The sequence below is a fragment of the Solenopsis invicta genome, chromosome 10, assembly GCF_016802725.1.
Source record: "Solenopsis invicta isolate M01_SB chromosome 10, UNIL_Sinv_3.0, whole genome shotgun sequence".
Classification (NCBI taxonomy): domain Eukaryota; kingdom Metazoa; phylum Arthropoda; class Insecta; order Hymenoptera; family Formicidae; genus Solenopsis; species Solenopsis invicta.
In genome coordinates this window covers 6,466,006-6,493,136 of record NC_052673.1, presented here as the reverse complement: position 1 = coordinate 6,493,136, position 27,131 = coordinate 6,466,006, and the positions used below count along the sequence as shown (strand labels likewise).

The window sequence follows — 27,131 nt, the reverse complement described above, 5'->3', positions numbered from 1 at the left end:
TTCGTTTGTCGTGAAATCTCGATTTAAAAGCGAAATGATGTCAATACTTTTGTTCCGATGTTTAAATGATATGATATCGATTTGAAGTTGACTTGACGAGTCATTAAACCCGTTCTTTTTAATTGAACTTCTTGTACGGTTTATTTTTTCGTCTTAAAGAGGAAAAGAAAAAAAAATAAATCATACAATGAGTTCAGTCCTAAAGTAATGGAGAAAAAACAAATCTTAATGCTGGAGTTGGAAAGAGAGGAAAAAATTTTTTACATATAATAATAAAACTTTAATAAACATTCGTGTAAAGTTTAATTAGATTCCTTTACGCTTTATTACTTTATTACTTTATTACTTTAAAAATCATTTACTTACAGCAAAATGGTTTTCTATGTTGCATAAGTCATTATACTGTACTATACGAAACTTGCCTCGAGGTCTCAAAATCATTTTTGATGTACTTTTGGCTGCTAAATACAAATTTAGCATAAACTAACATATCAAGATTTTTAGAAATCTGCTATTAAATTTGCTAAAAATTACAATTTTGGCATTTTTCAATAATTAACTTTGGACTGACAATAAGACATACAATTTGAATATGTTGAAGATTGTAAAATTGAAAAGAAATTATTATTCAGCATTAAAAACCGCTGTGACTAACATAGACCTATTAATCTTAGGTTTAATTTCGTCAGTCTGATGTGACTTATTATTCATAGAAGTTAGGTCAATTTCAGTAAGATTAGATACTATATTCTTAAAATTGTTCTTGTTTGATTTATTTTGTATCTTACAGTCCGGGAGGTAATGACACAAATTTTTGATCAATATCGACAAAGCTGATTTTCATTTGTACAGTTGTTTTCGTGTTACAAATGAATAAAATGAGCGTCAGCCCACGATCCCGCGGGACGGGGGGCTCCCACAGTGTCTTCAAATAGTTTTTTTATTATAACGACTAAAGTATTGAAGTTAGGTAAAATATGTTTATAATCTTTATTGTAGAGCTTATCACGAGCTTCACTGTTTGTTTGATCCTTTTTTTTTGTAAAATGAATATTTTTAAAAATAATTAAGAAAAACTGTTTTTTTTCTCTAAGTATATCTCGAAAACTGTACGAGAGCGCCAATTAATTCATAAGGAAAAGTTGTTTAGTATCCTTGCCTCTATAACATGTGTCAAGGTCAACATGATTGGAACTGAGTTCCCTATACTGCATAATTACCCTATTTTTTTCACATATTAGTATGAGTGACTGACGCACGACGTTCCGCAATTGCCGCGGCTGACGGTATCCTTTCGACATTTCATGTTGTCGATAGTAAGTACAAGAATTTTCAGTTTTGTCGATATTAACTTTTCGTTAATATTAACACTTCTTTTTTTACATTGTTGAGACACTGTGGAAGCCCCCGTCCCACGGGATCGTCGGCTGACGGTCATTTTATTCATTTGTAACACGAAAACTGTATAAATGAAAATCAGCTTTGTCGATGTTAGTTGAAAATTTGTGTCATTACCTCCCGGACTATTATAGCGGTAATTTATCTTTTGTTTCAAACTTTGCGAAAGTTTGCAGCATTATCCAATTTAGAGTTATTAATCATCAAAAAAATGCCAAAATTTCGATTTTTACCAACTTTAACAGCACATTTCTCAAAATCCTGACGTGATAAACATTTCACACCCAGATTTGTATTTAGCAACCAAAAGTGCATAAGAAACGATTTATTAGCTCTTGTTGATTTTTTGCTCAGTATTATAAATCAAATTATTCGTTATAGTTAATTGGTTCTTTAGAACTTTTAAAATCAAAATTTAGATATTTGTGGCAAAATTGATTAATTAGGAAAAAAAATAGACTAAATCTACGAAACCCGATTTTACAATTTGACAAGTTTTAACTGTATAACCAAATCCTTAAAGCAGTTTCAAAAATTTTAATAGTCATGAAGAGAGGCAAATAGAAAAGTGGATCGCACATCATAGAAAAAGTACGTTTTTCCGATCAAAATTCCACAATCAATTCGATCATAATCTCTTGCACATTTAATTATTTTGTTATTGAAAGTAATACAATAATTAACAATTAAACGAAGAATCATACTGTATTTTTTTATATTAAAAATACGTGAAGTATTAGAAAGTATTAAAATAGCTGATAACCGAGTCGTTGATTCATTCGTTATTCTAATGTGCAATTAAAAGCTGAGTATCACACATACACTTGTCCACGGTGATGATTTCAACGCTATATACCTTCCACGGCGAGTTTAGACGGTGACGTCATTGATCCTCGAGAGATTATCTCACTGAACAGAAAGGATGCTTAGTCAAATCTCCACCAAAGTAATCTTCTCTTTTTGATCGTCAAGATGCATAATCGACTATTGTCAACAAAACTGCATCTTAAATGCATCTCATCATTCTTTTTTAATATAAATCCACTATAGTCAATTCGTCAACTTTTATTTTTTATATTACACTTACATTTTATATTTTACATTAGAGTAGAAAACATTTTGTTATTTGTATGTTAAAACTGATCTTTGCCCACAAATTTTTGTGGTCTCCCCGTGGTCTCAAACCAATCAACAACACTGCTTCATTACTGTAAATCTGCATTATATTTAGAAATTACATAAATTGCAATTAAAACCTATCATGTAAATTACAAATTGCATATCATTAAAATACATTATGTTTTAATTTTATCCTTTGACTACCATGAACACGGAGAACATGGCTGGTTTGATAATTCAGATGTGCAGCATATCATTACGTACAATACTTTACGTAATAATTATTATTAACTGACCATGCGCTCATTTTAAGAATAATTATCACTATAATTGTCAATAAGTTTTACTGAAGATGCTACAAATCATAGAATAGAAACGACTACATTATTCATGTTATTTTACTAAATAATAAAGTTACATGTTACACACAATCAGTGTCGGCACTATTGGCATTACGTTTATACATTTAATAAAATTTTTATATTTATTTCTAACATATCCGAGTGCTAATGTGACACGACATGATTGTATTATTTCAATATTTTGTGTTAAGATGATATTCAACATATTGTATGAGAAGTATGAAAAGAACACAATTTATTAATAAATAAACAACTAACATAAAAATAATACAGTTTTAAACGTTAATTCTAACAATAAGATAAATGAATAAAATGTATGTGTCACTATATAATAAATAAATGTTAGTTTTATTGAGGAAATATATTTCCATCACCTGTTTCTAAATTATGTCAAAGTGTTATATTATTTATGTTAATTTTTTTACACAATATTTGTGTTACTTTTTAATCAGATATTCAAATTTTATGTCAACACAAAAATTTGAGTAAACTATTTGGGACATGCGATGTATGTTAAATTTAATACAAATTTGCCAACTGTAATTAATTATTTGTATTCACACAATATAAATTTATATTAGTTACACAATATTTATTTGATTTACTTTATGATTATTTAGTTAAATATTATAATTATTTAGTTAAATAATCATAAAGTACAGGGTATCCTATGGAAAGTTGCTGAAACTAAACGCATTTCTTCGCTCTCCGCGATTAAAGTAGATTCTATTGTCTATAGTTTTGCACCTAGAACTTCGCAGTTTTATTCTAATCATCTTTAAACATTTACAAAAGTAGTACACCGCTTTTGTACCATGGACCTTTTCAGCCCATTTTTAGCCCATTCTATCATTTTAATATCAGTTTCTTGCATTCTCAAGCACACGCAATCTATTGCGAAGAAACATGACAAGTATGCACAAGTTTGCATATAAATATTTTTTAGTAGATTGCTTGTTTTCAATACTCGTTTTTTAGCTGATGAGTGACAACACATTAATATGTCCTTTTCTACTTACCAAATATTCGCAGGGTTTGCCTAAATATATTTAGATATATTTTAGTACTTACTCTTCACTAATTGATGGATAAGTGACACAATATAATATCAAGTATTAGCGAGAAATTTGCACTGAAAGTTTCTAATGCGATGTCTTTTGCCTTTTGATTATTTAATTGATACATATAATAATAATTATAATGGTTGAGTCTGAGAAAGTATATAAAATCACACGTATACATAAAGCACTAAGATCCAGCTATGACCGAATAGGCTTTCTTGTTTAGAATAATTATAATCTTTACAGAATCATGCGGTTTCAAAATGTGCAAAATGAGTGCTTGTAAGTGCTAAACGAGTATTTTGTATTCGTAGCTGAATATTCATATGTACGTTCTTATATCTCAAAGTTACAGACAGTACATTTTTATCATTCAAAATACTCATAAGTATACATTTATTTTTCTGGAAAAGTTCTTGTTTGACACCTAAAATTGAAGATTTACTCTCTCATTAAGCTAAATGCACATTTTCATTACTCAAACTAACCATTCTCGCGGACTAAAAATGGTGAAATATTTTTGTAAGAAAAGATAAAAATGCGTCAAAAATTGAATAACCTCATGATCGGAAGAAAAGATTCATCTTATCAAGGACTTCTGTTTTAGAAGAAAAATATACATGTACACCAAATGTGTATTAAATAGAGTTGCAAACAAAAACATTTTAAAAAGTTCAAAAAAATTTATTTGATTATATTCACGTACAGTGCTCCATTTTTCTAATATAATTTTGATGTATTATTAATCAATTAAAATGATTTTATGTGCATTTTTGCAGAGTAGTCGACAATTTTATAAATACGGTATTATTCAGGATTGTAAGCACGATGTACACAGACTTTCATATTCGCGATAGTGTTAGAGAATTATTTAAAAAAAAATTCAAATTTCTCCATTTAAAAAACAGCTCAAATGCTTGAAATTTCTAAATATATTCATTACACAGGATTCTACAAATTTTTTAGAAATTACATTCCTACAAAATAATAATCTATGTTAATTGTTAACAAACTGAGCAACGTATAAAATTCTGCAAAACAATAACTTATTGTCAATTGTTTGAAACCGAGGAAATTAACCAAATTATTTTTTTTAATAAGGCACATTTTTGGCACATTATTTAGAGATGTATTAAAAATGACTGTTATTCCAAAAGTTTAAAAATCAAAGAGAGGCTTATTGAAGACATTAAAAAAATGGTTAATGACATAAGTAATGTCTAAACAATAGTTTAGAGAAAGTTTTATAGCTTTCGTAAAAGAATTGATTTTTTTCAAATAGTAGCAGTGCATACTTTGAAAATATATTAAAATGTCTTTTTATTACTTCTTATAGTTTAATGAAATTAAATAAAAATCCAGACAACACAAGTCTAAAATCAAGTTATAAGATTTAAAACTATTTTGGGAAATGTGTTTTTAAGACGTCTTATGACGTGATTTAAGACTTTGCATTATCTGGGAAAACCTCCACTGTATACATTTTATAAAATAACGTACTAAAATAATACAGTCAAATCTATTAAACGCAATTTTGTTTTTACTGATGTTTGTACACGTTACAGAATAAGAGCTAATGAATTTCAATGTCTTCTTGTGGGACATAATCTGTACAAAGTTAACATAATATTTTCATTTAGCTCATAGCTCTAATTTAATTGCAACTCTGATGACAACATTTATTAAATTATATGACGAAACCTTGCATAAACATTATAATCAGCAATTATGTAGGTACATTTACAAAAATAGAAGTATTGACTTTTCATAAAATATTGATAATTGTTTGTTCTATTAATTTGGAAATAGTATTTCGATAAAGTTATAACAATATGGCGAATCATCTTAATGATATACTTGCAAAATTAAATTTGAACAAAAATTGTTTAATAATTAAGAAAAATATTTTTACCTGCGTTATGTGTAAAACATTCAGAAATATAATTAATCCAAATAAATGTTTATAAATAAGCACAATTATTTTTAAATTATAATGTAGAAATATTACTGTATGAAATATCACACATTCAGCATGGTAACATTTTAAATGCAAAAAGAATCAAACAATTTTTGAAATAATTCTAAAATATTTATATCTTAAATAGAATATTTATATTTAAATTTATTTAATTTTTGACAAATATTATTTAGAGATTTTATTTCGACAAAACTGCTTTGTTCTAACGTATCATCTTAACGCAATTATTCAAAATTTTTGTCAATTCATGATGCTATTATTGTGCAACATTCGCACAATATATGCCTATCGGGGAATTTGTATTTATGTAAAACAGTTCAAAATTCTTAGCATTTAAATAGTACTAAAAATGAAAAAGACCGATAAAAAAACTAGCATACACAGAACTCAATATTTACTTTCTTGCGAAATATTTTTTGCATAGACATGTGAAAATGTGACAGACAAACATTTCGTCAACCGTTGGAAATCCGAGTCGACTCGTGCGGGGATACACTTTCACGCGATTACGTGTGGAGAATAGTCGTTTAATGTCAAGGTTGCATTTGAGAATGAAAGTAATCGCTCCTAATACACCACGAATTACTTGCAGAAATACTGTAATTACTTAATAGCGTCGGTGTTTTTTCAAGTTTATGTTCGAGTTATGTCATGTTGGGTAAAAAAGTTACGGACAAAAAACAACCTTTCTAATGGACTATTCGTCAAGGATGAAGGACAATGTATAGAAAACACTTTGAGCCTTTTAATAACACAGAATGATAATTATCCGCACTCGAAGCATACTTTTTATGTATATAAAACCTCTTAATATTATAAATATATTTCATAATATATAACATATACTCTACAATATATTTTATTTGTTTAAAAAAAATCTAAATCCTAAACAAAATATGTATTTGCTATTATTCTATAGAATAGTCTAAATAATTAAATTTACAACTTTTTCTTTCTTAATTTATTTAATTTTAATTGCCTTTTATTTCACTTTTCTTGCCTGATTTATTAAGCGAATGTTGCATTGCTATAAATTAGTCTTGTAGCACAAGGTCTTATTTTTTTATCCACAAAATTTTTCTCTCTAAACATTTAATAAATCATTTATACAATAAAATCTTTTATATAAAAACCATATTCATTCGAAATATTATACTATGATATATTAATCACGTTATCACATTAATATTTCACAAAAGTAGCTTGCGAATAAACAAAATCGAAAAAATGCCAAGAATTATTTTCACTTGATGACAGAGATGCATATTTGATCAACAGTAAAAAGAGAGGGACAAGAATCAGTCACGTAATAAACGCGAAGAAAGAAGTCCACGGTACCAAGACGAGCTTGACCTTCACCCGATCTACATGGTCCCGCCCACTTTCCTTTACTCCTTAGTGAGACCCGCGGGACACGTTCCAAGCCCGTTTTATGGTGCCTCTCCGCGTAATAGCGCGAGCGCGGTTTCCGTTGATATTCGATAACCGAGCGGCTTTAATGCCACAGTACTGCGATTACGTCTTACCGAGATTGCGATGGTCGAACATCAGACATATTAGTGTTCTGATTAGTAATGTAAACTTTTTTCAAAGGTATCGTGCAAAAACTCTCATTATACATTCATCTAACGTCTGGATTCCATTAGTACAAAATAAGAATTGAAAAAATTGCTGAAATAAACAAATGTATTTGTAAGTAGCAGAGAGATCTTTTGACCGTTACTGTATCAATACAAATTGAACAAGAATGCCTTCTACGGTTGCAATTAGGTCTTCGTGCTTGTATTGTTTATGTGATTTTATATACTTTCTTCAATTTCACAAACAATACAAGCATGAAGACCTAGCTGCAACCGTAGAAGGCATTCTTGTTCAATTTGTATTGATACTAACGGTCAAAATATCTCTCTGCTACTTTAAAAGTCATGTTGCCTTGAAAAGCGTTTTAACTCATAGTCGATTATTGTGAGAAATATCATCACAGCCACAATGGTCGAGTTGGCTAAGACACCCGTACCGGAGATTCGGGAGGTCCCAGGTTCAAACTCTGGCTGAGGTGATATTTTTCGCAATAACTTCTTTACAGTTTTTTTTAGGGGGGGAAAGGGTTAATATTTAATAATACGTGATATTACTTAATCTTGTTCAATTTAGAATTGTGTTATGACTGAAAATTAATTCGGCGCGCAGTTCATTGATCTCGAAGAAAGTATATAAAATCACACAAACAATACAAGCACGAAGACCTAGCTGCGACCGTAAAAGGCATTCTTGTTCCATTTGTATTGATATAGCAACGGTCAAAATATCTCTACTATAAAAATCCTTGTTTCGCAATTATAAAATTATGAAATTTAATGATTCTAACAGTAATAATTAGCAACGTTCTTAGGACTTAACTGTATAGTAAAAATATTAGGTGAAATCAGTGACAAATGATAAACTGATAAACATATTATACAACTACAGGCGCGAATTCTATATGTGGCATTATTGATTACATCTTTGATCGGTTACAATTCAAAAATTACTGTAGCCTCGACATTTTTGCATTAAGATTTTTGGCTTCACTTTACCTCCATACGCTGTTAAAATATTGCTCGGTGGTTGTGAGATATATGTATATGTATAATTACATATGAAAAAATTTTTCTCCCTCCTAAAAGGTAGATTTATGTTAAGTAATTTCAAACACAAACACATAAAGACTGATTCAATTTTTCAAAAACTACTGAAGATACTAACTTCAACATTTACGTACATGTAAAACATATCTGTTTCATAAATTCATATCTATTATTCAAATAATATTATCCATTTTATTTTCAAATATATCGTAATTTCACACAACTATAGTCCAAACATCCGCGCGCACCAATACACTGATATTTGGATCTCATACACGTACTTATGGCATAGGACTATAGTTTTGTGAAATTACGGTACGTAAAAAAAATCATAATAATATTATAATTTATTTCTATGTTTACTGCACAATTATGTTCTGATTATTTTATATCTTATATATCCTCTACATGCATCGAATTATTTCTTATGACATTTTGCATAAATATCACATAAGTTATACTGCGAATATCAAATCTGATCGAATGCTAATATTTAGCGAAAGGAAAAGAACGAATAAAGCTTAAAAACGTAAACGTAAATGTTTAAATATTCGTTTTTTATAAATAAAATTGTTTATAAATGTTGTTCATTCGGTATTGGTTCGTAGATAATGTGTCCTGCATGGAAAAAATAATGCCGCAGAAGCCATAAAATTAGTAATTTAAAATTTAGTAGCACGTTTTCTCTTATTAAGATCTTATAGACAATTTTTGATACAATTCTTTCTGATGTAATTTCTTCAGTTTAATTTTTTTTTCTGAAAAATAGTAAATTATTTAATAAATGTAATCAAAAATATTATTGCTATGATTAAATTTGTTTTGTGCAAATAATTACTTTTATATTATTTTCATTTTTAATGCGTATAGTAAATTTGTAATAAGAAATTATTTTACTTATTTTGTTTAATATCTATATCTGGATATATTACTATATTCGTATTTAAAATTATCATAATTTATAATAAAATTTCTTCATATTTGGTACAATTATATTATAAAATTATTATTATTAGCATTACAGTAATAATAACTAAAAGAATGGAACTCCCCTAACCATACTTATCTTACTATCTTATGCAATTACAGTTACAAAAATGCTAAATACTCTTCTCTCAGTGTACGAGTAAATATATTCAACTATAATTATTCAAAATAAATATACGTAGAAGAATTCGTTTATTAATGTTATTTTGTAAAATATGGATTTGTATTTTCAAAGCTGAAGGACGCGTGTTTATGTGAAATAATAATTTAGTAAATCACGAATAATTGAAATAAATATTTTATTTCTAAAGATTTAAATATAATGATTTTCCATACATTGCAAAATTTATAAATATTATTCATCTTTTGTCTTCTGTCTATAATAGATTTGTCAAGGTCAGTAAAAATTGATACAATAAATAAATAAATTGTTTTAAATTACTTTTTCTGGATTATATATATTTGTTTTCTGGATCTGTGGAAAAAGATTATCTTTTTGTAAGAACTTTTGCTTCACGAGACATGTCTTTGCATTTATGTACTGTACATAAATATATTCATCGGCACATTTTACTCTCGCGACATGACAATTGCGAGTTGGACATCATGTCAGTGACATCATCGATGATATATTCGGTTGCGTCATTACCAGTCGAATATTTTGCTCAAGGATGCGATAGATGTAATAATGTCGTCGAGTATGTAATCGTCGATCTTCCATCGCAAATATATACGAGACTTCAAAATTATATGATGTTATTGATTCTCAAATAAACAATTTTGTTTATTTTACAATTCTTGATGTTGTATTTAATTACTAAAAACGAGGTTTGTCTCATATCGAAATATCATTCGACACTATTGGCTTCTGAGATTTTTCTCTGGTAACAATATGTATATGGCAAAAAAAGCTGCTAAAGTGTTTAAAAAATTAAAAATTTAGCTAGAGACGAGTCTATAAAAATAATTTAGTTGGGTTCAAAATAATTATTGTGTAGGACATTCAGACTGATAACTAGAATGTCAAAACATTTTGGATTATATTACTCATCATGCTTTTATAATGACATATTTTGATATCCAATAAAATTATTTTTAGATCTGTGTCCAGTTAAATTTTTAGATACTTCAGCGAAATCATTCTTTTGATGTAGTTACAGACCGGTATATATAATTGGATATTGTATACATAATCTGATATTGCAGATTCGACAAACCATATAGATCTAATTAAACCTTTGTGAAATTTTTTCTTTCTTTTTCACAAATTTTTAATACAATTTTAAATATTTTCTAATTCAACTTTGTACGTTAAAATTTTATTAAATAAAATTTATTAAAATAGTATCCAGTATTTGCTTGTATTCTCAAAACTAAAATTTGAAAGAAACTTTTTATAATTGGTAAATAATTAAAATTTAAAAAACATCAATGTTATTTTAGAAAAAAAACAATCGTTCTTTATCCGTTAAAAGAAATGCATGGAACGGATAGATGTAAGGAGATTAGCACATGCCTAGAGTGTCTGCATTGATTTGTTTTATTTGAACTTATTTTGTTATATTAGCGAAATTTTTAACTGGATTTAAGTAGACAAAACAAGATTTAAAGACCGATGACGTAATGTTAGTTTGTTCACCCACAAAAAGTACGTGAACAGCATTATCCCATCACTACTCTTTAGTTTCCCGGGGTAGCCCGGGCGAGCGTCATCGATCCACAACTCTCTCACTATACTCTACAATCGCTTTTATTTCGCTCGATGCATCCGTGCTCTAAAATGCTTGATCCCGAATTCCAAAGCAGGGACATGCAAAAATATTCTGTATATTATTATACCCAGGTGCTGCGCACCTTTTATCTCGCGATAAAGAAATATTTCGCTACGAGATTTCGTTGTAAATCGATAGAATTTTTCGTTCTCTAAGTGTTATGATATTAAAAGAAGTTTAAATCTGTTTCTGAAGCAGAAAAATAATATAATATACGTAGATAATAGAAAAAATTTTGTATTTATGTTAAAACTAATCTTTATTAAAACTTTTATATTAAATTTTTAACATATCTGAGTGTTAAATTAACATGAAGTGAAAATAAGTTGTATATTAGATCGTGTAAATGTCGCATAGATCACGGTTGAAGCGAATCTTAGTACTTAATAATATTTTTGTAACAGTTTGTTCTAACGCACCTTCGATTATTCGTGTGAACAAACACTTAAGATTAGAGCATTGGGGGATTCGTGATCCCATCCGCAGGGCGTCAAATCGGCACCAGAAAAATCCTGGAGAAGCCAAAGGATCGACGTAGATGTCGAAAGATCGTGACGAATCAATCATTAGTTATTATATATGATACCATATACGTTGGAAATAATGAGTGGCATAGTTGAAAGTTTTTGCCGAAAGAAAAATGCCGATAGCTTGAGAGTGTCTGTTTATTGTAGAGATTGCATAGAGGCAAACGAGACAGTTTGTTACTGATTCCTCGCAACCTCGAGAAATTTCGGATTAAATCGAGAAAACGTTTTTCTTACATAATTATTAAATATATTTTTCAGTTTTATAAACTGCGTGTCGATATGGTTGTCGGACTTAAATCGTTAAAACGTAATTGTAAACTAAAGCTAGAAATAATATCTAAATTAATATGATCGTCAAATTTAATAATGGCGCTATAAGTATCTTGACAAAAATTAGTTTTAACTTTATTTTATAATTATGTTTTACATTCGACAGTCATACTTATCGGCAGTTCATAGAACTGAAAGATATATTTTTTAATTGATATAAAATACTATTAAGTACCGTTATTATTATAAATATTATTAAGATCAGACTAAGAAATGACATTTTCTTTTATTTTTTGTAAGATAATGTAATTGTGTTATTTAAATATTTTATGTTAAATTGATATTCAACATTTTTTAATATTAAAATAATACATTTTATAAATAACAAATAATATAAAAATAATATGAAAACAAAATAATTTTAGAACATTTTCTAGGGAAAAACAGAAACGCTTCTCTTTCAACGTATTATAAATGTTACTTTTACTGAAGAAATATACAATTTGTGTTTTAAATTGTGCCAAAGTGCTAAAATTTTGTGTTAATTTTCACATAATATTTATGTTAATTTTTAATATATTCATCTTGTTAAATTAATACAACAATTTGAGTACACCCTTTGGAACATGAATATGCTGTGTATGTTAAATTTAATACAAGTTTTCAAAATGTCTATATTTATTTAATATAAAAAATCTTACAAAATACGCCAATTTAACACAGAATATTCAAGTAACATAACCACATTATATGTTAATTTAACATTTTGTGTTAAATTTGTATTCAACATTCATATAAAACAAATAATAGCATTCAACATTTCTCAAATAACGTAAAACAAATAATATAAACATAATATGGTTTAGAAACGTTAATTTTAAGATAAATAAATAAAATGTACGTGTCAACACATAAATGTTTATTAAATAAATGTGTTCTGCAATTTGTTTTCAAATTGTATTAAAGTGTTACATTTTTCATAATAATTTTATATATAGTATTCGAATTACTTTCTGATATATTTATCTTGTATTAAATTAACACAAAAATCTGGTTGCATTGTTTGAGACATACAATACATGATAAATTTAACATAAATTTTGCAACTATGTATCGAAGTGTATGGAATAATTGAGTTAAACCATTTCTTAACTTTATAAATGTGATTGAAGGTTGATCAAATGATTTTTGATTCGCTCCGCGATAACGGAAATGTTCCCTTTATGCATTATCAGTCAGATCTATATCGATCTCCACGTAAGCGAAACGTGTTATTAATTAAAGACGAACGACGCATTTGTCCTCAAATTTTGCTAACTAATCACTCTTTATGCTTTCAACTACATTTTTTATCGTTTAAGCAAGCACATATGCTTGAAATTGATATACGTTTAGCTTAACAGATATATTAATTTTAACTAATTTAAATAAAATAAAATTATATTTTGTATTTTTAATATAATTATAATAAATTTCATAAAATGATTGAACAATGATTCTATTCGCGATTTAAAAAGTATAACAATATTAAGTGGAATTAGACCTGATAAGGTAAACAATACAGTTAAGCAAGGAAAAACGCGATTTTTCGATCTTAGTGCCCAATAATATTTTTGTATAAATTTTTACAACTTTTCAGTTCATGCAAACTGCGCGCCAATTATCTTAAAACTAACAATAAGAGAAGCTCAAATGTATAATATAACAAATTAAATTAACAAACAATTTAATAATATTTTTATATTAATAAGCATCTTAAATCACAATAAAAGATTTATTGCAAACAAAATAAAAGAAATGTCCCAGTATCTGACTGTACATTAAAGAAACAGTTATTAAATATATTTATAAACATAAATTTTTAAATAAATATTTTTTTTTAAATAATGATATATATTTATATATAAATATTTTAATGTCCTATTACCGATACTAGCTAAACTTAGGGCAATTCCAATATCCGTCCACATATTTGACAGTCTGAATTTATAAAAATAAAGGTTATCTTATTAATGATTAATATTCCTTGTACTGTTGTACTATTAATTTATTCAAAATATTTCATGTGATTTTCATTTAATAATTATTCAATAATCATTCTTTTTTGACAATTCAATAAATTATTGATATTTATGTATCAAATATATAGTATTATATTAAATATTTGTATTATAATTATAAATTATTTTAATCTTAAAATAACGCACAAAAGTATTATTTATGTTCTTTATATTAATGTCTAAAAAATATTATAATTAATTAGAAATTAATTTAAAATAGATTTTGATTTGCGAATTATATAAAACGTCAAAAGAAAAAAAAAAAGTATTTACAAACAAAAATTTAGCATTAGAAGTAAAAAGAGGTGTTTCTATAAGAAAAGCAATGCAATATTTAATGTTCCTAAAATTACATTAAATGTTCCTAAAATTATTTGAAAAATATAAGTATTACTCTAGTAAAGACGAGTAAAAAAAGTTCTTCGCAAAGAAACAAAGTTAAAGAAGTTTTGCAGTATTATATTATTTTAATCTCATATTTTGTTCACATAAAAATGAGTTTACTAATTTTATCATTGTTTTCATTTTTTTTAAATATGTTTTTTTATATATTTCTAATATCAATATACTGATTATCACATTGTGTTCGAACATTGGGACAACTTGTACCCGGATATTAGGATACGCACGCACGCACACACACACACACACACACACACACACACACACACACACACACACACACACACACACACACACACGCGCAGCGCGCACGCACGCGACGCACGCACGCACGCACGCACACACGCACACACACACACACACACATACGTGCGCGCATGCACTTTTCTACTACTGAATTTCCTAATTTTCTACAAATAATGGATAATTATGTTTGCTTTTAAATTCCTTTGCTATTTAATTTTTATAGTTTACGATTATTTCTATAACACCAATTGTTAAGTGTATTCTGTTAATTAAAATAATATTTCTCTTTTTTATGGAAAACGTGGAATATTGTTGAATTAAAACAGATAGATAACTAAATAAATTAGCATTGATATTCAATCAGTAACAAACCCTCATAATAAATATATTTATTAAAGAATAGTTCATAAATAATTATTTTATTAAATAACCATTTGGAGCGACATTGTTTATATACAAATTATACTTGATCTTGTTTATGAAGATCATGTTATACTTGATCTTGTTTGAAAACGGATGAGAAAATATTCCCGTAATATTTACATTTATAACATATTGCTTGTGTGTAAACATACACAGAATAAAATGTTTATATTTTACTTTTATCCCAAATATAATTTTACGTATTAATTTGATAAATTTTTGAGAATTATTTCCATACAATTCTTTCGAAATCTTAAAAAAGAAACTATGAATTCCTGACACATATAAAAATCTACGGATCGATAAATCCAATCTACGCAGAATCCGCGAAACGACGCAGACTCCGTTTACATCACTCGTGGTAATTGTGACTACCACGTGGTGATGTAGTGTATCGAAAGATTCATAATTCTTTTACCTGATGAAATTACAATAGAAAAATTTGAAAATCAGTCATAAACGGAAAATTATTCATTAAAATAAACTTTCTCCGAAAATTATATAAAAATATTACCTAAACATCCACTATAAATTATTAGCTAATAGACACCAAAATTGAATGTAACATTAACAAATAAATATTTCCGTCGATAACAATTGTTACGTGGAATAATTACTTCATCTGAACGTGACAAAAGTAATGTGATAATTATTGGTTTTCAAAATTACCGCCTTTTTTTCTATGGAGTAAAAACAGCAAACTATTTATGGCATTACAATCGCAATATAGTCATTTGTACAACATATTTTCCTTAGAATAATCGAAGTATAATTAGAATTATTGAAGTACAATAATTTTTTAAACTTATTATTTCTTTTATTAATATATCTAAGGCATCGATGTTTTATTGCACTATTCATGATCAATCAATTGGATTTCTCCTAGCATCAAAGACAGGACGAATCTATTCTGTGACGCGTGTACGAGATTCAAACATGCACATGGGATTACTCACCGATATTGACAATCCTGATGCCTTCATCCTCCAAAAACTTAAGAGCGACAGACACGTTCTCCAGTTTCTGAGAACGGAAGGTGGGTCGTTGGTTGTGTTTCGGCAGCCGTTTCTGTGACAGCACCTCGATGAGGCTCACCAGCCGAAGACCATCGGACAAGTCGCATTCCAGGTCGCCGATGTGCTTGTTTGCCACCTTCAGCCGCTCGTTCGCCCATCTCGTAAAGGTATTCTGTTGAATTCGTTTCCACTGAGCATCCTCGGCCAGTTCGCGCTCGAACATCTCGTCCTCCTCCTCCTCAGCGGAGTTCTCGCACTTAACTGACTTATCATTCTCATTCATTTTATCGGCTGGTCCGCTGCTACGCTCTCACGAATGAGGATGGTGGGGTGCACGCCCCTGTGTTGGTGCCTAAGGATCATAGTGTTGGTAGTTGCGAGTGCTATCGGTGACGAAGATGAAACGTGGCTGTGTTGGTGATTCGAGAAGTAGCGATGGGTGCAAACTGTTAGCTTGAAATCTTAAAGAAAGCTTCGCTCCAAGCAGTATGAACGCATATTATTGTGTGTTAGCTCAGGATTGACTTGTTTGTTGATATACTGGCTGACCTTCGGATCCATGTGCGATTTTAATTTAGATCCTCGAATTATTCGAATTCCGTGCTGAACATTCGAATATAAAATTCCATCGTTTAATTAAATTAATTTAATTTAAAAATAATATAGATTTATGTTTTAAAAATTGAGATAGATAGTAAATTTCGTTACAGATAATAGATTTGCTAATTTATAAATACAAGTAGTGCATTATTAACAATTATAACATTATTAACTTTACGTCACAAAAAAATATAGTTTTAATAGCTTTCCGAATAATTTTATAAAATTATGTAATATTGTATTATAATAATAACTATTTAATATATAATATGTAATATTATTTAGTACAAAAATTCGATTGAGAAGATTGATACGAAGAGCAATCTTTAACTTGTCTTGAATAAATAATCGCACAAAGGCAGAACAAACACATATATATTTATACGGAAAGAAAACATTTATACAGCAGTATTTACAAAATTTGGTTAGATACAGATCAGAAAATAATTGTATATTGAACTACCAAATAAATTATGTAGGAAACTCAAGTATGTTTATTTGCCGTAAAAAGTTTCAGTAGTATAGAAACCAGGGTCTTCATGTCTGATATAATCAATTTAATAATCTAACAATTATTTTCAGACTTGTATTCATTATTATCCATTTTTTCCATCAATGTTTACTCATCTTTTTTTGTATTTGTCTACTTGTCCATTTGAATTAGCAATAGACGTCGATATCGCTTGGAAGAGATATCCTCAGATAGCATTAAACATTTATAAAATGTTTTATTTGTAAACTAAATGTGAACAGTAGAAAAATATTCACAGAATGTTCAAATATTAATGAAATACTCAGTATATTGCACGAACTAACTTTTTTTATGTACATAAAATCGTTCACTCACGAGCAATACTTATCTCTGCCACTAAATGGAGATGCGGCAGAGCAGTAAGTAAAAACCATATAGAATAAAAAGCATAACGTTACGAGATTTTTCGCTCTCATTTTGACAAAATTATGTATTTTGAAACTACAGGATTCCATTCCATGATAGGATTTCTCGAAGTTAAGTCTTCAAAATTGGGTTGCAAAATAAAAATAAATAAATGTGTTTTAAAAGTACAATTTCGTTTAAAAATTAATTTGCGGATCACTTTAATATTCCTGGAAGAATTAATTTTTCGAAACATATCAAGTATCCTCCGAATATGTATTGCAGCGACATTGCAACATTCTTTTTTTTAACTTTGGTCTAGCTTAAATATGTTTAGCAATATCGCAGAAACATTGAAAATATTGCTGCAGTATTGCTGGAGTATTCTGCACTGTATGGGAAATATCTGACTTCAGCTAATATCTTAGAACAACGCTTTTCTCTTCCAGATCCTTTTACGTAAGAACGAGTATAGTGAGCATAATTTCATTAATATTAAAACTGATGTAGCAAAATACTATCAGTTGAATTTGTCGATCATTACAACAATATAGTCTAGGAAAAAATTTTAGTGCTTTCAGAAAAGGCTGTTTAATCAAGGCATTTTTTTAACTACAACAAATATTTTGTTTTGTAAAAAAATTTGGTTGCTTCTGCGAAATACATGTAAATACGAAATAAATATTTGTTTGTATTAACTAGTTTGGTTGGGTATATTTTAATCAAATTATTTGTTATTGTTACAACAAAACATTATTCCTAATATAGCCGAACAAAATCTTATTAGCTTTTCAGAGATATGCATAATAGTACATCTTACTTTATTTTCATGATTCTGTATGTCCTTTGAATTATAGTATTATTCAATTAATTTGAATATTGCTTTTGCATTCTATAAATATTTCGTGATCATTCTAAAAATATATCGAAATATTTTTGGAATATCATTTTGATACATTATGAACATTTTATGAGTATTTCAGGAGTATTTAGCGTTAGACAGGTTGTGTCCATCGCTAGCACGAGAACACACACTTGCGCAGCCGTAGGAAAAGAGGTGGATGTCGATGAGTCCTACCTGCACGACCGTACGTACATGTGCTCGGCGAATCGAACGTACCTTCTTCAATATAGATGCGTGCGTGCGCACGTGTATGTGAGACGCTGATACGAGATCAGCTGGAGCAATTCCGTTTCCACGCGATTTGCTGATGAGTCGCCGAGTTTGCGTTTCTCAGTGGAGATCAGCACTTTGAATCACTCAACAGGATGCGTCGATTGAAAGGAGGCTTTCCTTGACAGCGCTGCGTCGTTTCCTTGAAATGCCTTTTTAGGATAGTCACTAGTCCTGATTCGCAACGACAATTCACCTACAACCCCGAAATGTCGTAATTAAAAGATTGCGATATCGAATCGAACAAATATGATGACAAATGAATTTTTATTCGTATTTTTAAAATTAAAATCAATAATTAGTTTCTGTAGACTCTACAGGAAAAGTTATACGCATAAAAGTTATTTGTATATCCTACGAAAAGAATTTCTATTTCTTATATTGTAGTATTTACTTTTAAAATCGTGGTAGTCATAGGACGCTATATTCTTCGGACAATTTTATTATAATTTTAATAAAATTTAACAAAATTTTAATTAAATTCTAACTACTGTGATTTTGAGAGTAAGTTTAGAAGAAAATTTTCTCCATGTAATAATAGAAGAGAGATAAAGATGAAATGCAATTTTGTTATCTTAAAATAACTCAGTAAATACAAACACGACATAATTCTTATGGACATTAGTTTGTTACCACAAAATTTTACTAGTCATATAGGTAAAAGTTCATCGGGTATGTAGAGCGAACATAATTTAGAATTTACTAAAGAAGGAAAAAGGGATGCGTTTGTGAGATAAAAGGGAGGGATGTGATGTACTATCAACTAATGCATAAAAGACACTTTTATTTATAAAAAGTGACGAATTTTGTAATTGTTCTTCGTAGATCTTACATATACTAATAAGTATTATCAAGAGAAGAAGATTTATAAATATTTTATAAAATATATTTTTACTTGTAAAAATATAATTTCTTTGACTTAAAAAATAATTTTTCAAAACAATTTCTTCGTTTCACTAGTATGTATTATCAATGCAATGCCTACAATGTAATTGTAAAGAACGATCATAATGCAAGTGGTCCATGACCCTCTTTCGTATGTAATATAACCTTATATACAACATATTCGAATTCATAAGTATATATTATGTCATACATAATAATTAATTATAGTATTTGAAAGCCACATTTAAGGTTTTTAAGATAGAATAAAGTTAAAAAATCAATATCTAACATGCTTTTTAAAATTATGTAAAACGTCTGTAAAAAAATTTCTGCTGCCTGCAAATTTAAAATTCAGTTTTTATATGAACACGGTGAACACTAATGATTAGCAATCATTTTACAATGTCTAAATAGACTGTAACGAAGTAACTTTAACGATTACTTGTAAAATATTCAATACAAATTATAAGATATCAGGATATCTTTCATCTATCTCACAACTGCTCTCTCTCTCTCTCTCTCTCTCTCTCTCTCTCTTTCTCTCTCTCTCTTTTAATTTACAATAAAAATTTTTAATTCAGTATCGTAATTTATTAAAATAAAAAGGAAAAGAAATTTGAAATTATAATCGATTTGAAGAAAACTGTTTAAAGTTTAAAGAATAGAAGATTTTAATAGAGGAGTATAAGTTTAAGTGATGGAAAATCAATATATTATTTTTTGTTAACAAAAAAATTCAGTTCTTGTTTTTTTGGGCGTAGTAGTTGATTGAATCAAGCTTACGAAAGTGCATGGAATCGATCAGTTTCGCTTGAGTGAAGATACGCGCAAGTGTTTGATTAAACTGTCCAGCCATGCTTTACACGTTTGTGGTCCATAAATAAAATAGCTAATTATAAATAGCAACAAATCCGAAAAAATATGTTGTGTGATTTTTTTGCTCACGCATGCTCTTCTGGTATAATTACTATTAGTTTCTTTAAAAATATTTTTTTTTTTTTTGCTAAAAAGCATCCATATTTAGATTTCGATAAACAAGACGAAAGGAAAGAAATTTATTAAAGTATCTATTTATAAAACATAAATTCACTTTAAAGTTATATCATCGTCTCTTACAAGCAAACCATTAAATTTTCCGCGTATCATAGAAAATTAATCGAATGCACGTTAAATTACGAATCGCGGCGCACGGCGAGATGCCAAGTTATTTTTGGTACGTGCGTACGTATCTATACGTGACTTTTTTCCAAGGTCTGATATTACATCCGAAAGATGAACTTCATAAACGCAGACATTGTTTGCGAACATTGAATAGATAACAAGATCAAAATTATCTTTTTATAGAAAGCCAGCTTAGTTTGTATCGTATCAAAATACATTTGTGTGTAATAATACATTTGATATAATACAGCGTAAGCTACATTTCGCAATTTAAATCTCAGTGTAAAAATGCTTGATTTTTTATACTAAATAAATTTTTTTTTTAATTATATAAAAATAATGTTTTTATATAATTCTCTAATCTGATTCTTTATTGTTTCTTACAATTTAAATATATAATGTTATTGTGACATAAATAATATAATATCGAAATGTCGATAATATTATATTGTCAATGAAGATCACGCTGATATATACGTAATATATTTTAGATCGTTATCTATAATTATTTGTGAAAGTTATTACGAGATGACGTGATGATGCTAAAATACAATTTTTTTTATCGCGGCACTTCAAAGTCAAGAAAAAGACTCGAGAAACCACTTCTCTCGAACACAAACCGATTAAGCTGTCATCGAATTTAGAGATTTTGACGTCTATTCCTCGACATTAAAATATAATTCGTAATTTTTTGCTAACAAAATTATAAAAATAATATATAAATGGAAGAAAACATTTTTATATTAGATACAACACATATTTCTCTAATAAAATTAAAATTAATTTACATTATCTGCTACCCATTATTTATTGGATTACTAATACAATATAAGAATTAAGTGGAAATATTATTTTAATAGTAATTAAAATGATTATTGCGTCGAAACATTGCCCATGATAAACTTCGTTTCTTTTATTACATTTACAAACTTTTTAAAAATGTACTTTGTAAAAATGTGCATAATCAACAAAATGTCAATTATTTAAATATGGAATAAACACATATAAATTTGTAAAAAGAATATAAAATTCAAGGCTTTGTTCTTTTTTATGAACTCTTTCGATACTCTGAAATAATCGGAAAATAATCACGTTACGCACAAACTCGTTCGTTCTGTCGGAAGAATTCTTTTTCATACGATTAATCAATTTTTTATCAGCGCTCCACGAAAAACTGTCGACAAAAAGTCGCGTGTCTACGCAGATCTTTTCTATCTCGTTTAACTTTCTCCGTTTTTCCCCAAAAACAACGAATCAGCGAATTGCAACAAATGAATCGCGGCTCTGTAGCTTCGTTTTCGATCGACACTTGGCACACGCTGTCAGCGAGACGCTATACCAGTGTGATCAGGAATAAAAAAAAAAAAAAAAAAAAACAGCAGAAGTAAAGCAACGGCGACTAATCATGTAGCGAGCGAATAAGGCGACTAATCATGTAGCGAGGAGAATAAGCGTGCTCATTCGAGCACTTTAGGGTACGTTAGATTTCGACAATCGTCCGTTCCAAATAATAAGCGTGACGATGCGATCACAATTTTTTTATGGACAAGTTTTTTAATTCATCGATTGATCAATCACATTATGCGCAAATGCAACTTTGTTCTATAAAAGCTACATTTATGCATAATGCGATTGATCAATCGATAAATTAAAAAATTTGTCCAATACTCAATAACAACGTGATCAAGAGACTATTCGAACGAACGATGAGAAGCTACGCGAATAAACACTATTACAGTCTCGAAGTTTCGGAACTATTTAATCACCGCAAGTCGTTCAACACTATTTGATATTTAAATTTTATTAAAAAATATAATGATGTCCCTATTAAAATTATTTTTTTGACCATGACACAGACAAGAAGTACTGTTACAACGCTCAATTTCGAGAGATATGCAATTATTGTATTACTGACGACGTTTTAATCCTGTATTTAACCCTATTTATTAATTCATCTTGCGTGTTTTGTCATGAATCTGTTTTCGCTTCACATGAAATTCAAGATATTTTCACTCGAATGACCACCCGACTGTGATGATCGAAAAAGCATGTTTGACTACGCCGTGTGATGCGTGGGAGGTCTTGATGACTGTTTCTTATTTTTCGCTAAGGATGATCCAAACTCGGGTCGAAACGTTCGGACTTTTTTAATGGCAGCTGATTAATAAACACGGAATTACTGGCACGTACTAACTACAGCGTTTTGACTCTCATTAGCCCCCTTTTATTGATTTGTTTAATCTTGCAAGTTCTTCTAAATTTTTGTATTAAAATTATGTTTTTAAAAATGCGTCACTATTATATTTGAAGACAATTCAATTAATCGACTTTTTTCCAGACACTGAAAATTAATGTAGCAGTAGCTTGACATAGGATTCTTATAACATAAATGTTTAATTTTTATCGCAGCCGAAAAACGCGCGCGCCTGCGCGGGTAAAAATTTATAGTGAAAAACCACTATGTTGACTTTGATCACCTGCCATTTTGTTCAAACGCAATATTACGAAAAACGACTACGCAGCATTATGATAAATACTAACTCTATGTCTCAACTTTATAAAGTTTTTGCTTTTTGATGACTACTGCTGCTTCTATGAGACCATAAACTAATAGCACTCACTATCGATACATTAACTGGGATCACTGTACCAATCGCTTAAACAACAAATTAGTATATTATTGTTAAAAAAAAAATATTAAAATAATAAGATTTATAAATAACAAATTGAAACTTAATTAATATCATTAGATTTAATTTTTATATTTGATGAATATCATTTCTGATACTTTAATCAAAACACAATTGTATTAAAGTCGTTTTTATTTGTTCACTGACCGATTCAATTTCTTATTTGTTTATAGATCAATGACTCTGTATGCATTGACACTGATATATTGAGTTAACGTTGTCTAGTATAAAGTCAATGTCAGCTATAAAATTAAATGTCAATGTCTTACCAATATTATGCTGTAATGGTATCGATTATCAATATCGAGTGAAAATTAAAATATTGGTTTTTTGCTAATATATTACTAGTTACATAATTATAAGTAATCATATCTTAAACAATAAAATAAATATAATTATTAACATTCTCTTATGTTAAAAATATAAATACTTTATGTCTTTAAGAATAGACAAGAAAGAATAACATGACTTTTCGCAAAAAATCATAAACTAGAAATTCACATTTTTTTATTTTACGTTTAAAATATGGAAATTTTTTAATTGTTATTTATATCAAAATTTTTCATCGAGGCATTTTTGTTTTTAAATTTATAATTTTTGCGTATACTTTAAAATAAGTTTTCAAGATAAGACTTTGTTGTTGTAGAAATGTTGCATAACTTCAAATATATTGTATAATTCAAAATTATTGTATAATTATATTAATACATTACATTAACATTGCGATGCATATGTGTAATGTAAAATAATAATAACGTACAATATGCAATCTGTTAATAAAAAATTTTTAAAGGGTTTTTATAAATATTTGTATAATATATTATTTTATATAGTAATACAGAAATATAAAATAATCTTTTAATGATAATATTAATATTAATATTTTTAATCTTTAAAATGTGTATATAAATATAGATGTATTTCAGTGGAAACCTAGACAGATTTAAAATCTATTTCGTAATTTTATTTCAATAATTTTATTTTATTATTATTTTATTTTAAAAAAATAATGCGAAACATTTTATCGTATCAATTTATTACAATTAGGTAATAATGATATCCTGTTATTTGCTCAAATTATTTAAACTTTAGAGTTTTATAAGTCAATAGTTGTAATATTCTGTTTTCATTAGTATAAAAATCGTTAGTTCTTTAAAATCTAGTAATAATTAGCCTAATATTATCATAAAGATATTGATAAAAAATAAAATAGTAAATTTTTATCAATATTACTAGCTAAAGAAATATATATAGTCTTGTTATTTAATATTTTACCACTGCAAACCAATGTTGAAAATCAATTTGCAATCAATATGGCGCCAATAAATTTGTGCTGTTAAGATATACGCATGTGCACTACACTTGACTTAAATCAAATATTTAATCAGTAGGCCTTGAAGGAAAACACTTCGAGCACTAGAAACCCAACGAGGTGTTATCAATAATGAGGTCAAGTTACTCCAGCAAAACTTGATAAATTGATTTATGTGATTACCCACCTCTCTCTCCATATCATAATACTATAACGACAACATTTCATAAAATATAAATTAGAATGATAAATTCTGTGACAAATTTAGAATTCTTTTTAATAAAAAAGTTTATCACGCGTTTTAATTATTTTCAGATAATTAAAGGAATTTTGCGAGTTATGTTTTAAGAGCGCAAAAATAATTAAACTTTTTTATAGTAAAAATTTTGTGCGTATTTTTTTTTAAGGGAAATTTATTCCGGTTTTAATTATTACCTCATATAATATCAGAAAATAAAAACTCACTATAAACAAGTATTTTTAAAAATACATATTTGCTGAAGTAGAAGCACAAGTTAATATAATAATTAATATAACGGAACATTTTGCCTAAAGATAAAATAAGTTTGCTTTGATATTTTGGAACAAGAAATATATATATAAATCGACAGTCGTTTTCAAGTCGACTTGCGGAAGGAAACATAAAGTTAAACAATGCGTCTCTCGATATTCCGTTTCGCTTTTTATGTAGTATCGATTGCCTCCATTCAAAAGTTAATCGCAATGAATCGGGATAACAGTCGAGATCGAATGCCGGCGCGGATCTTACATGCACCACACGGAGCGACGATCTCTTCAGATCAACGCGGAGCTCTCTCGGTCGACACGGCGCGAATCGCAGGCGATTACTGACGTTTACGCCGTCCGCGAGCAGGGAGTCGAACACACGTCGAAAGAAGTTACTCGGATCCGTAAAGTTGTCCGAGAATAGTACGTGCTCCCTCATCGTTCCCTTGGTTGAGAGGTAAGGGGTTGGTCTTTATATATACGCACATCCATATACAGAGTGAGGAAAAAGTATGGAACTATTAAAATAGCTCAAAATCAAGGCATCTGAAAAAAATGTTTCATATAAAAGTTGTGGGATTTCAGCAAATGCATTAAATACCTATATCAGCGATATCTATTTGATCTTGAGCGTAAGTATAAAAGAACTCTCAAAGTCAAATTTTTAATAGAAATTTCATTTTTTATTTAATATTTTTCAAGATATCAAGATATCAAGACCTTTTCAAAATATTACAATAAAATTCTTTTTGTTAAGTACTTTCTGAGATATGATTTGACAAAAAGTTTAGGTTATCCAAGGATTTGACCTCAGATAACATTATGTGCGTCCAAAATCGAATTAAATGTCATAAAAACGACTTAAAGGTGTCTACAAGTCATGTTGTATTGAAAGATATATTTAAGATGTCTTTAAGTTGTCTCATCCCAGTGAGAAATAATGTCGAATCGATTCCATTATCATTTCTTACTGAAACGTCTTCGAAATACGTCCAAATCATTAGATTGATATCGATTCGATGTCAATTCGATAAGTCTTTTCTCACTGGGCATGTCTCGATTTTGGACGTGCGTGTTGACTCATTAAATATATATTCAAAAGTAACGAGGTGTAGAGTCCTTATCTACACACACAAAAAATGTAATCCGATCGAGCTACTTCCATCTCGGTCCAGACGGTATTACACACCTTGGATAATGCTACCTGAAATTTATCAACTTGTCTCGGAAATTGTTTAACTAAAAAGAATTTCATTTTAAACAGTATTTTAAAAAGATCTCGATGTCAGCTATATGAATATCGAATAAAAAATGGAGATTTCTATTTCAAATTTTATTTGATTTTGAGAGTTTCTCCATATTTGCGCTCAAGGTCAGATCAAATGTCGCCTTTTGATGTATGTTGGAATTCTACAATTTTATATATTGTTGTCTTCTCAGATATGTTGTGATTTCGAGATATTTTACCAGCTCCATGCTTCTTCCTCACCCTGTATATCGAGTTCCCCCGATCCCGCTCCCGCTGCCGCCCACTCTTGCTCTCGAGAGACGCAGACGCGTGCAGGAAAGATCGGGTTTAAATTCGTATACAAGGGAAACAAAACGAAACGAGTCGGTCACCCGTTGGCTAACCTGACACTGAAGGAAAAGCTAAGACGGTCATTGTTACGCGCA

General features: G+C 28.7%; 1 protein-coding gene across 5 annotated transcripts in view; it reads right to left on the bottom strand.

The window, feature by feature from the left end:
* Positions 1-27,131, bottom strand: part of LOC105200463 (filamin-A) — a 133,124-nt gene that overhangs the window by 103,662 nt on the left and 2,331 nt on the right. For 2 of the 5 annotated variants that reach the window (XM_039454598.1, XM_039454600.1), the window contains exons 1-3: positions 25,720-26,068; positions 18,849-19,098; positions 16,192-16,603 (exon numbers count right to left, since the gene is read on the bottom strand). In XM_039454598.1, coding sequence (XP_039310532.1) covers positions 16,192-16,534 — 343 coding nt within the window. In that variant the 5' untranslated portion in view covers positions 16,535-16,603; positions 18,849-19,098; positions 25,720-26,068. Of the gene's footprint in view, positions 1-16,191; positions 16,604-18,848; positions 19,099-25,719; positions 26,069-27,131 lie in introns of those variants that run through there. The other 3 variants (XM_026138887.2, XM_026138886.2, XM_039454599.1) reach the window with 3 other exon arrangements.